The sequence below is a fragment of the Doryrhamphus excisus genome, linkage group LG7 (genome assembly GCF_037039965.1).
Source record: "Doryrhamphus excisus strain RoL-2023G ecotype Guam linkage group LG7, RoL_Dexc_Guam_v1.1, whole genome shotgun sequence".
Lineage (NCBI taxonomy): Eukaryota > Metazoa > Chordata > Actinopteri > Syngnathiformes > Syngnathidae > Doryrhamphus > Doryrhamphus excisus.
In genome coordinates, this window is record NC_136363.1 from 1578932 (window position 1) to 1592860 (window position 13929).

The 13929-nt window shown below is 41.0% G+C and overlaps 1 protein-coding gene across 2 annotated transcripts in view; it reads left to right on the plus strand.

Moving 5' to 3' along the window:
• The window catches only part of kcnq4 (potassium voltage-gated channel subfamily Q member 4), a 39490-nt gene that overhangs the window by 21863 nt on the left and 3698 nt on the right, over positions 1-13929 (plus strand). Inside the window, exons 3-13 of one of the 2 annotated variants that reach the window (XM_078791872.1) lie at positions 823-949; positions 1012-1187; positions 1535-1660; positions 2552-2662; positions 2724-2819; positions 2888-2976; positions 4243-4371; positions 7895-8124; positions 8192-8291; positions 11479-11610; positions 11684-11822. In XM_078791872.1, the coding sequence (XP_078647998.1) occupies positions 823-949; positions 1012-1187; positions 1535-1660; positions 2552-2662; positions 2724-2819; positions 2888-2976; positions 4243-4371; positions 7895-8124; positions 8192-8291; positions 11479-11610; positions 11684-11822 (1455 nt within the window). The remainder of the gene's footprint in view (positions 1-822; positions 950-1011; positions 1188-1534; positions 1661-2551; positions 2663-2723; positions 2820-2887; positions 2977-4242; positions 4372-7894; positions 8125-8191; positions 8292-11478; positions 11611-11683; positions 11823-13929) is intronic. The other variant, XM_078791873.1, reaches the window with a different exon arrangement.

A 13929-nucleotide genomic window follows, 5' to 3' on the forward strand; every position in this document is an offset into this window, starting at 1 on the left:
ACAAGTATGGATAAAACAGACCAGACACTACCTATGTATAATGCAGAATATTAACCAACTACTATGTGTATGTGAGCTCTAAACGTGTACTTTCCAGACATTTACAAAAAAAAAGCAAAAAACATCAAAGCACTCTGGGAAATGGAAAGTACACCTCAGTGACGCAATACTCACGACGCACGATTTAACACCAGAATACAACATTCTAACTACTTTTAGAGGTCAGAAAAGTGGAAAAAGCATCATAGGCCGCCTTTAATGCTCACGCTGTTAGAGGTTTTAGAGGGATTTGTAGTGGAAATAATTAACGCGCCTTGTTAGCTAGCCCTTATTAACTCATTTTGTCTTGTTATGATGCACAGAAAAGGTCCATTCATTCATTTTCTACCACTTATCCTCACGAGGGTCACGGGGGTGCTGGAGCCTATCCCAGCTGTCTTCGGGCGAGATGCAGGGGTACACCCTGGACTGGTGGCCAGCCAATCACCGGGCACGTATAGACAAACAACCATTCACACTCACATTCATACCTATGGACAATTTGGAGTGGCTAATTAACCTAGCATGTTTTTGGAATGTGGGAGGAAACCGGAGTACCCGGAGAAAACCCACGCATGCACGGGGAGAACATGCAAACTCCACACAGAGATGGAGGGCATGAGTTTATACTTAGCATATGTTAGCATACAACTTAGCGTATCTACACGTGTTGCGTTGTTTCTCTATGCGGCCCTCTCCGGACAAACCTTTGGACCCCCCTGGTGTGAATCGAGGGAGTAAGTTTGTATATTTGTTCAACGTGGGTTCCATCTTGTGTGACAGGAGTTTGTGATGATCGTGGTGTTCGGGCTGGAGTACTTCATCAGGATCTGGGCGGCGGGATGCTGTTGCCGATACCGCGGCTGGCAGGGGCGGCTGAGATTCGCCCGGAAGCCCTTCTGCGTCATCGGTGAGAACCGCTGACAGGGAAGCGTCCTCGGCGTCGTCACACATTCTCTCATCTGTCGTCAGACTTCATCGTGTTCGTGGCGTCGCTGGCGGTGATCGCGGCGGGCACGCAGGGCAACATCTTCGCCACCTCAGCCCTGCGCAGCATGCGCTTCCTGCAGATTCTTCGGATGGTGCGTATGGACCGGCGAGGAGGCACCTGGAAGCTGCTGGGATCGGTGGTCTACGCTCACAGCAAGGTGGGCTGGCTTCCTTGCTCCGGGAACGCCATCATTAGAATTCCTAATGGCCGCTAATGGGACAAGCAACCTGGCAAGCTCACCTGTTCCCCCATTCCGTGTTCTGATGCCTTCAAAGGCCAAAGTGCACTTGAGCTGCTCATTTAGCGTCGGGTGTTTGTGCTGACTTACGTGACTACGTGAGGGCCACGACCACGATGATGATGATGATGGTGGTGGTGATGACCGCGCACCTTAGCCCCGGAAAGCTGGAAAATGATGACAAGGCGCTTTCAGTGGATAATGATGATGGCGATTTGGGATGGAGACCACGCTGCTGACGCTTGTGATGGATGCTTCCTCTCCAGGAGCTGATTACGGCGTGGTACATCGGCTTCCTGGTGCTCATCTTTGCCTCCTTCCTGGTCTACCAGGCTGAGAAGGACGACAACACCGACTTCAGCAACTATGCAGACTCCCTCTGGTGGGGGATTGTGAGTACTGCATGTCCATGCTCAAGTTGGCTTTTTCTTTGTAAAGATGGCATTTATACATGCATTCAAAGGCCACTTCATTAGGAACACCGTATCTGAAGATACCTTATTTATTCTCTTTAAAACGCAAATATTATTATTATTATTATTATTATTTTTATTATTATTATTATTATTATTATTATTATTATTATTATTATTATTATTATTATTATTATTATTATTTTATCATGTATTGTTATTTTACATCTGTATTAATTTTTTTATTTTTAAAATAAATATTTAGAGAGGATAAGAAATGTAATGTAACCTTGTTATAATTATAGTAATAATAATAATAATATTATTATATTATTCTTTTTTCTTTGTTATTTTTTAGAATAAATATTTATGAAGTTTAGTCATAATATAAGTCTCTAAACATATCACTTTTTTATCTTATTATAATTAGCATTTAAATGTATTTATTTTTTGTTATTTTAACAAAACAAATATTTATGAAGTCAAGGGCTTTAATATTCTTTTTTTAAATAAATATTTATGAAATTTAGTGATAACAAAGACTAAACATCCGCAAATCCTTTTTTATGTGTATATTTCTGATACATATGTTTTGGTGTGTACTTATTATTTATTATGAGAATTCATATTATACATATTATACATATTATAATACTAGATATATTACGTATCATTTTTATTGTAATGCATCACAAACCAAATCAAAGTGGTTTAAGGCAGCAGTTGTTGACTTCAAGGGAGGTGCAGCAGCTTGAGAAAAATGAAGAAAAACAACATTGAGACCTTCTAAGGAAAATTCAGCGTGAGCTGTTCTTAGCGGCTCCATTGAGTCTACGGCCACACAAAATGGCTTTGTGTTTGTCTTCCCAGATCACGCTGACCACCATTGGTTACGGCGACAAGATCCCTCGCAGCTGGCAAGGTCGTCTTCTGGCCGCCGGCTTCGCCCTCCTGGGCGTCTCCTTCTTCGCCCTGCCCGCCGTAAGTTTCTGCTGTCTGAGCGGAGAGTTGCTTGACGTGACGTGTCCGCCTCCTCCGGCAGGGAATTCTGGGCTCGGGCTTTGCCTTGAAGGTGCAGGAGCAGCACCGGCAGAAGCACTTTGAGAAGAGACGCATGCCCGCCGCCAACCTCATCCAGGTAACATGCGCCCCCTTTTTACGCTCCTTCTGCTCTCGTAACCAAAGGCGACGCTTTGTCTTGGCTAGGCGGCGTGGCGCCTCTACTCCACGGACGCCAAACACTCCTACCTGACGGCCACCTGGTACTTCTACGACAGTATGCTGCCCTCTTTCAGGTACGCCCCCCCCGTGCAGCGCCCTCACCTGCCCGCTCACCGGCACGGCAGAGATGTGTAAATGTCAACATAACTGCCGCTTTTCACCACAACCATGGATTCTACCCCGTGACAACACAACATTTCATTCCATTTGCTTTACGTCTTTCTTACGTTGTGCCTTATCGATTCAGTTCGGACTCATTTGCTTGGGAGGGGGCTAAATCTACTTCGTGGAACCTCTGATGTCCAACACACTCGTCGAAATAGAAATCGTCTGTTCCAGGGTCAAACTTTATGAACCATTTGTAGCGCGTCACCTAAATCGCCACACTTTCTCCAACTAGGATGCATCCGGAAAACTGAAAACAACAACATGGAAAAAAGTAGCATCATTTTAGAAGAATCACGTCCAAATATTCATTCATGGTCCTGCAATGAGAAAAATAATTTCTCATGAGCATAACAAAAAAAACATCATTATAGTAGCATAAAGTACAAAAAAATGCTTTTTTAAAAAGTCATAACATTACAAGAAACAATAAAGTAATAACAATAAAGTTGGTATTTTTGGGAAAATGACATTGGAGAAAAAGTTAGAATATCAAGGGAATATGCAATTGTTGGAAAATGAAAACAAAACAACAAAAACTTTATGAGAATAAAGTCCAAGAACAATCTCATTTGACTAACAGAGTTAAAGGAAACATAGCAGAAATGTAAAAAGAGGCTGTAATTTTACAAAGTAAAGTCAAAATATTAAGAGAATGGAGTCATATCCTCGGGAGAAAAAAATCTCATAACTTGTAACGTTGTGAGAATTTTTTTTTATCATACTAACCTGAAGAAAACAAAAAGTACATAAAGTTGGCATTTTATAATATTATGGCAACAAAGTCAAATTTTCCAAGAAGAAAATTTACAAGACAAAAGTTGCAATACTTAATAAAAATTAATAAAAAAATAATAAAAAATTAATAAAAAATAATAAAAAATTATGAAAATTAATTGAAATTAATAGAAATTAATTAAAATTAATTAAAAAGAAAAAACTGTGATAATTTGATAAGAATAAAGTCATAATATTCCAATAAAAAGGTCATATTCTAACAAGGAATTCCAAGGAATAAAAAACGGAGCTTCCATCGTCTGAGTTTTGCGTCACGACCCAAACGATCCTTCGTCATCCTCCTCTTCGTCATTGATTTGGCCCTTTTTGTGTGTGTGTGCTATTTTGTGTTTCATTGAATTTGTCATGTTTGTTTTATTTGTGCACGTGGGCGTCAGAGAACTGACGCTGCTGTTCAGTCACCTCCAGCGGCAGCGTAACACCAACAAGAAGGTCCTGCACAACTCCTACCACACGCCGCTGTCAGGGCTGCGGCCCTACAGCGCCCCCTACCTGTCAGGGGACAGGTACGCACCTCGCACACTAGACGCGCACCGGCGGGACACGCGCTCACGCAAGAGCCAGCTGTGTTGTTGTGCGTCTAACCGTGACTAACAGGAGCGCGCCGCTGCCCCCCCCGTCTCTGTCCGCTCATCCACCGTCATCCTCATGACTCACCTTTTGTCACTCTTCTCTTCTCTTTGTTGCCATGACACCCACCTACCCCCCCCCCAATCGTCCTCCGTGTCGTCTTCTCAGGAAGGCGGAAGCGCCGTGCAGGTTTGTGCTTCATGAGCTCTGCTTGGGGGCCGGGGTGGGGTGGGGGGGGGCGGTTGCAGTTTGGGGTCGTCCAAACTTTGAGAAGGTGAACCTGCTTGGACGGGGGAGCTCTGTGTCGGACGGGAGGAGGTGTCCTCGCCGTGATGTGTCCTCGCCATGATGGTTATCATGCTCTGCTGTGGCATGCTGCACCCCCCCAACCCCCTAACCCCCCAACCCCCCACCCCCTTCTCCCAAGTCCAAACCTGACAAGTCACTGTGCTTCTCTGTGTTCCAAAAGTAGCCATTTAGGCCACACTCATCGGCCAAATCATTAGGCACACCTGCAGAGAAGATCCGTCATATCAATATTGACAGTTATGGATGATAAGCGGCAAAGAAAATGCATGGATGGAAGTTATTATATACATATACTTGTACATTTATTTTAATAGCAATATTGTACATATTAATCGTTCTAATCATCATTTTAAACTCATACTATCATTTATTCTTATTATAATTATTTTTATTAATTATGAATTATAATTTAAAAATTATTATATAATATTTTATTATATTATTATTATAAAATTATAATTTGTTTAAATTTTAATGGCTCAAATTGAAAGAATTATTTACCAATTTTTTTTATTTGTGACATTTATTTTTAGAAAAGTTATTATCACTAACATGATCAACATGAATCATAATAAGTTATTTAAACAAAGAAATAATTATGATTTTGTCAATATGAATGCCAGTATCCATGGGTAACTACTACATGAACATACTTTAAAATATAATCTATGATATGATATCAATATTTACTAATTATTAATTAATTAATTGTGGTCATGTATATATATATATATATATATATATATATGACCACATTTTTGCATGTATATATATATATATGGCTCAAACTTTCTGATTATAAATTTTGATAATTTGTATTATTTTTCTTGATATGTAAGATGAATGACGGAGATGCAGGTGAAGCGATTGTGTGCGGGTGTCCCTAATAAATTGGCCGATGGTGGTGGGGGGGTCACCTCCCGGTTGAGCCCCGCCTCCTCCACCCCTCCCTCACCCTCTCTGCCTTGTGTGTGTGTGTCTCCCCAGTCAAGTCCTCGCTAAAAAGCGGGGTCTCTTCCGGATTCATGCCGGACGCAAGCAGAGGTATCCGCGGCAACCGGCCTGTGCACGGCGCACGACAGCGATGATGATGATGATGATGATGATGATGATGATGACTGTTTTGCTCGGCGACCTTGCCTGTTGACCTTTGCAAAGCAGAGCTGCCGCTTCGCAGCATCACAGCATATCATAGCAAAGCCCAGATAGCATACATTTAGCATGTTTGTCAGCACCAGTGCCATAAAGAGATCCTAAGTAAAGATGATAATAATAATAGTGTCAACGATGATGCGTCAATGAGGCGGCTCTGCTGCGTAAACGTCGTACATGAATGATGAATCCTTTTGGTTTTGTGGCCGGCCTTGGATAACGAACGGCGATAAATCGTAAGCGCTAAAACATAACGCATGCCTTTGAGGTGAAGGGAAGCCGTGGGTGGTTTGTACGAGCGTGACCGGTCCAGCATGCCAGCTAACTGGGCGCTAATGGGAGGCCATGAAGCGTATGAATCATTCAGCATGCATCACTCTTTGCTGCCGCTTTATTATTTACAAGCTCTTAAGTGCTCCAATCTTTGTGTTTGCATCGTGGTGGCTTTTCTTTAGCTTTGTCTTCCTGGGGGCGTCTAACGCCATGTCCACTCACATAGGAACACATCTTTCCACCAAATACATATCAAATACCAAATATACCATGAAAACGCCTTCTTGGCCATTGGAAAGTGGAAGAGAGTCGTTTGTGGAAAAGGCCACAATGGACAATTCATTCATGACTCCCGTAAATGTAAAAAAAATCATGTCGTCATATAGTGTGTTGTTAGAAAACAATAGTTTCCATTACAAATGTCTTTGATTACATTTATTGCATTCGATAATAATGAAATATCTAATGATATGATATCATAATTCTATAACGACTGCCGTTGGCTGGCCACCAGTCCAGGGTGTATAGAGGCAGCTGGGATAGGCTCCAGCATACATACATGAATGGATGATGCCATCATCCATTGTATTTCACCCAGAGATATATTTAGCGAATATTTATATAATATAATGTAATATAATATATTATATTACATTATATTATATATAATATATTATATAATTTTATATTATATATAACATATATATTATACAATATAATATAATATTTAGTAATGAAATGCTTTTATTTAGTAAATAAAACCAATGAAAGCTATCCATTGCATTTCACCCAAAGATATATTTAGCTAATATTTATATAATATTATATATAATATTTATATAATATAATATAATAATATAATATAGTATTATATTATATATATTATATTTTACATTATAATATATATATTATATAATATAATATAATTATATATATTATAATATAGTATTTTATTATATATATTATTATATTATATATAACATAATTATATTGGTTTTATTTACTAAATAAAAGCATTTCATTACTAACTATTATATTGTATAATATATATGTTATATATAAAATTATATAATATATATAATATAATATTTAGTAATGAAATGTTTTTATTCAGTAAATGAAAGCAATGAAAGCTAGCATAGTACGGCCATCTTGGACTTTGATTGTGCAGCTTCAGCTCACATGAAAGACATCACACACACACATGCGCGCACACACACACACACACACGCACGCACACGCACGCACAGGAAGGAATGTAAGAGAATAAAATGCGTGCATTGCCTGCGTGTGCTGATGGATGCGTGACGGCGTGTCGCAGGATGTGGCTAGCTTGCGTTGTTGTTGAGTGTTGCCGTGATGACTCGGACGTTGTGATTGTGGCGCCGGTCGCCTTTTGGATGCTTAATCGCTCCACTGGCGGGATTAAGAGAGCGTGTTTTTTTATTCCCATGCCATTTTCCCACTTTACCCCCCCCCCCCCTGCTGCTGAGTGCGGCGCTGCGCTAAATAATCCAATTATTAGCATCAGTGCGGTCGCCATGGTGACTCATCAACTGGAAGATGTTTGCTTTTGGTGCTGATGCTGACGTTCTCGGCTTGTTTGGTCGCTTTCCCAGTTTAACAACTGACATGGACATGGAGTGGGGGTCCGGGGTCAGGGGCGGGGGGGGGGTTGTTCCATGGGTCCAACGGGTTCCTTATTGTTCCCGTCTCGGTTGCCAGCAGCAAATTAGGCTTCCGGGATCGCATCAGGATGAACAATTCCCGGTCCGGCCAAGCCATCCGCAGCAAGACCTCGCCGCAGCCGCCCGCCCCCGCCGTGAGGCGCTCCCCCAGCCAGGAGAACGTCCCCGAGGCCGGCAGCCCCGGGAAGGTGCAGAAGAGCTGGAGCTTCAACGACCGCACGCGCTTCCGCACCTCGCTACGACTCAAAGCGCGCCCGCCCGCCTACGGTACACACCTCACCTTTGACCTTTGACCCGATGCTGACCTTTGACTCCCCCGTGAATGTCTTCACAGTGGACGGCCTTGGCGAGGACAGCGTGGAGGACAAAGGCTACTGCGATGTGGCCATGGATGAGGTCATCCCCGCCGTGAAGACGCTCATCCGCGCTGTCAGGTGACGTCTTCCTCTTTTACCTCTAAGCTCCGCAAGACCTCCGCCAAGGCAGCACGGCACAGCATTCCTTCCGTATGCAGTACTTCTTAGTAGATTCCCAAGTTCCCGTGTGAAGCCTTCTCGTGCTAGATCCCTAAAGTCAGCGCTCCTTTCTGATGCAGCAGTGCACTCCTGTCCGGTAGAGGATCTTTGACTAGCTTTTTATGCTAACACTTTACACAACGCAGTACTACACACTATATGGACTCAGCACAAAGTTCTCACCTGAGCTGCAGGAGGCACATCCTGGTCCTCTGGGAGGTTCTCTGCTACTTTGGGGTTTTTCTCCTCCTTTTATTTGCTTGGGAACGTATTTGCTGTCATTTGTCAAGAAGTACTGCATGAATCCTACACGAGCTGAATCCTACACAAGCTGAATCCTACACAAGCTGAATCCTACACGAGCTGAATCCTACACGAGCTGAATCCTACACAAGCTGAATCCTACACAAGCTGAATCCTACACAAGCTGAATCCTACACGAGCTGAATCCTACACGAGCTGAATCCTACACGAGCTGAATCCTACACAAGCTGAATCCTACACGAGCTGAATCCTACACAAGCTGAATCCTACACAAGCTGAATCCTACACGAGCTGAATCCTACACAAGCTGAATCCTACACGAGCTGAATCCTACACAAGCTGAATCCTACACAAGCTGAATCCTACACAAGCTGAATCCTACACGAGCTGAATCCTACACAAGCTGAATCCTACACGAGCTGAATCCTACACAAGCTGAATCCTACACGAGCTGAATCCTACACAAGCTGAATCCTACACAAGCTGAATCCTACACAAGCTGAATCCTACACAAGCTTTAGTCACATGACACGGCTGTCCTTCTTGGGGTCACGTTATATGACCTTCCAGTACCTTACATTTACTATCTCTATGTGTACTCTGATGATGTTGCAGTATATTTGGTACATTTACTATCTCTGTGTACTCAGATGATGTTGCAGTATATTTGGTACATTTAGTATGTGCATATGTCAGTTTATTTTGTCCATTTAGTAGTATCTGTACATGTACTCTGATGATGTTGCAGTGTATTTGGTCCATTTAGTAGTATCTATATGTGTACTCTGATGATGTTGCAGTATATTTGGTACATTCAGTATGTGCATACGTCAGTGTATTTGGTCCATTTAGTAGTATTTGTATGTGTACTCTGATGATGTTGCAGTATATTTGGTCCATTTAGTAGTGTCTGTATGTGTACTCTGATGATTTTGCAGTATAGTTGGTACATTCAGTATGTGTATATGTCAGTATATTTGGTCCATTTAGTAGTGTCTGTATGTGTACTCTGATGATGTTGCAGTATAGTTGGTACATTTAGTAGTATCTATATGTGTACTCTGATGATGTTGCAGTATATTTGGTCCATTTAGTAGTGTCTGTATGTGTACTCTGATGATGTTGCAGTATAGTTGGTACATTTAGTAGTATCTATATGTGTACTCTGATGATGTTGCAGTATATTTGGTACATTTAGTAGTATCTATATGTGTACTCTGATGATGTTGCAGTATATTTGGTACATTCAGTATGTGCATACGTCAGTGTATTTGGTCCATTTAGTAGTATTTGTATGTGTACTCTGATGATGTTGCAGTATAGTTGGTACATTCAGTATGTGTATATGTCAGTATATTTGGTACATTTACTATCTCTGTGTACTCTGATGATGTTGCAGTATATTTGGTACATTGGTAGTATCTGTATGTGTACTCTGATGATGTTGCAGTATATTTGGTACATTTGGTCATATATGTACGTATGTGTACTCTGATGATGTTGCAGTATATTTGGTACATTTAGTAGTATCTGTATGTGTACTCTGATGATGTCACAGTATATTTGGTACATTTAGTATGTGTATATGTCGGTATATTTGGTACATTGAGTGTCTGTATGTGTACTCTGATGATATTGCAGTATATTTGGTACATTTGGTAGCAACTTTATGTGTACTCTGATGATGTTGCAATATATTTGGTCCATTTGGTAGTATCTTTATGTGTACTCTGATGATGTTGCAGTATATTTGGTACATTTAGTATGTGTATGAGTCAGTATATTTGGTACATTTAGTATCTGTATGTGTACCCTGATGATGTTGCAGTATATTTGGTACATTTAGTATGTGTATGTGTACTCTGATGATGTTGCAGTATATTTAGTTCATTCAGTATGTGCATAGGTCAGTATATTTGGTACATATAGTATCTGTATGTGTACTCTGATGATGTTGCAGTATATTTAGTCCATCCGGTATGTGTATATGTCAGTATATTTGCTACATTTAGTATCTGTATGTGTACTCGGATGGTGTTGCAGTATATTTGGTACACTTAGTATGTGTATGAGTCAGTATATTTGGTACATTTAGTATCTGTATGTGTACCCTGATGATGCTGCAGTATATTTAGTCCAACCGGTATGTGTATATGTCAGTATATTTGCTACATTTAGTATCTGTATGTGTACTCGGATGGTGTTGCAGTATATTTGGTACACTTAGTATGTGTATATGTCAGTACATTTGGTACACATAGTATGCGTATGTGTACCCTGATGATGTTGCAGTATATTTAGTCCATCCGGTACGCGTCTACGCGCGCCCTGATGATGTTGCAGTATATTTAGTACATTTATTATCTGTAAGCGTGTACCCTGATGATGTGGTTGCAGTATATTTGCTGCCTCGGCTTCCCGTCCCTGTGTAGAATTTGGTAGCGTGTGCAGGTAAGGAAGTATCAGTCACCCCTGGGGAGGGAAAACCAAAGCAAAGCTGAAAGTCTTTGCTGAATGGCCAAAAGAAAAAAGGGAAAGAAACACGGATGCTGACCGCACGGCTGGAAGCACAGATATTAATATCACAACATATCATATCAACATCACATCATTGGTCACGAGTGGAGCTGGGTGATTGTGTTATTTATGTTGTGTGTGTGTGTGTGTGTGTGTGTCGCCACTTGCCGACACAGCAAACGGCGATAAGGTAAATGTCTCATCACCGCGTGTCGGCTCTTTTTGACGCTGCCGTTTGTGAAGGCTAAGGTCAGCGTGACTGTAATTAATCTTATTACGCTTCCTCCATTGTTTCATGGTGCCGCTCCTTTTGGTGCGCGTGTAGGATTCTGAAGTTCCTGGTGGCCAAGAGGAAGTTCAAGGAGACGCTGCGTCCCTACGACGTGAAGGACGTCATCGAGCAGTACTCAGCGGGACACCTGGACATGCTGGGACGCATCAAGAGCCTGCAGACGCGGTAAGGATCTCCTACGGCCTCCGCTGCACATCTCCACATGACGCCATGGCAACCGCGGTCTGTCTCGTGCCAGAGTGGACCAGATCATCGGGCGAGGGGCGGTCCAGCCCGATAAGAAGGCGCGGTCCGAAAAGGGGGAGAAAACGCCTCCAGAGCTGGACTCTCTGGACGAGCTTAGCATGATGGGGCGCGTGGTCAAAGTGGAGAAACAGGTAAAAGTCTTAGAAAAATAACATAGAAAAATACACACAAGTGCATGCCAACACACCAGGGGGCGCTGTAACCTCCAAATGGAAGGCCACTGCGGCCTCATTTACCAGGAAAAAGGATGATAAAGGATGATATTTTTATGCAGATTTTTCACTTTTTCTGACCTAAAACACAATTCATGCTCGGACAAAAGGCCAATAGAGAGATGCATTTTAAAGATATGTGTGTCTGGAAGGCCACTGCAGCCTCATTTACCAGGAAAAAGGATGATAACCACCATGGAAAAATATTTTTATGCAGATTTTTCACTTTTTCTGACCTAAAACACAATTCATGCTCGGACAAAAGGCCAATAGAGAGATGCATTTTAAAACATGTGTGTTTGGAAGGCCACTGCAGCCTTATTTACCAGGAAAAAACGACGATAACCACCATGGAAAAATATTTCTATGCTGATTTTTCACTTTTTGTGACCTAAAACCCAATTTGTGTTCGGACAAAAAGCCAATATAGAGATGCATTTTAAAGATATGTGTGTCTGGAAGGCCACTGCAGCCTTATTTACCAGGAAAAAGGATGATAACCACCATGGAAAAATATTTCTATGCAGATTTTTCACTTTTTGTGACCTAAATCCCAATTTCTGTTAGGACAAAAGGCCAATATAGAGATGCATTTTAAAGATATGTGTGTCTGGAAGGCCACTGCAGCCTTATTTACCAGGAAAAAACGACGATAACCACCATGGAAAAATATTTCTATGCTGATTTTTCACTTTTTGTGACCTAAAACCCAATTTGTGTTCGGACAAAAAGCCAATATAGAGATGCATTTTAAAGATATGTGTGTCTGGAAGGCCACTGCAGCCTCATTTACCAGGAAAAAGGATGATAACCACCATGGAAAAATATTTTTATGCAGATTTTTCACTTTTTCTGACCTAAAACACAATTCATGCTCGGACAAAAGGCCAATAGAGAGATGCATTTTAAAGATATGTGTGTCTGGAAGGCCACTGCAGCCTCATTTACCAGGAAAAAGGATGATAACCACCATGGAAAAATATTTCTATGCAGATTTTTCAATTTTTGTGACCTAAATCCCAATTTCTGTTAGGACAAAAGGCCAATATAGAGATGCATTTTAAAGATATGTGTGTCTGGAAGGCCACTGCAGCCTTATTTACCAGGAAAAACGACGATAACCACCATGGAAAAATATTTCTATGCTGATTTTTCACTTTTTGTGACCTAAAACCCAATTTGTGTTCGGACAAAAAGCCAATATAGAGATGCATTTTAAAGATATGTGTGTCTGGAAGGCCACTGCAGCCTCATTTACCAGGAAAAAGGACGATAACCACCATGAAGAAATATTTCTATGTGGATTTTCACTTTTTGTGACCTAAAACCCAATTTATGTTAGGACAAAAGTCCAATAGAGAGATGCATTTTAAAACACGTGTGTCTGGAAGGCCACTGCAGCCTTATTTACCAGGAAAAACGACGATAACAACCATTGAAAAATAATTCTGTGCTGATTTTTCACTTTTTGTGACCTAAAACCCAATTTGCGTTTGGACAAAAGGCCAATATAGAGATATATATTTAAAGATATGTGTGTCTGGAAGGCCACTGCAGCCTCATTTACCAGGAAAAAGGACGATAACCACCATAGAAAAATGAAAATATTTTTATGCGGATTTTTCACTTTTTGTGACCTAAAACAAAATTTGTGTTCAGACAAAAGGCCAATATAGAGATGCATTTTAAAGATATGTGTGTCTGGAAGGCCACTGCAGACTTATTTACCAGGAAAAAGGACAATAACCACCATGGAAAAATATTTTTATGCAGATTTTTCACTTTTTGTGACCTAAAACACAATGTCTGTTTGGACAAAAGAAAAATATATAGATGTAATGTAACATTATGCACAAGGAAGCCTTATAACTCGTAACAGTAAGGCCATTATAATCTAATTTACCAGGAAAAAGGACAATAACCACCATGGAGAAACACTCATACCTTTTCTATGCTGATTTTTCACTTTTTGTGACCTAAAACCCAATTTCTGTTAGGACAAAAAGCCAATATAGAGATATATATT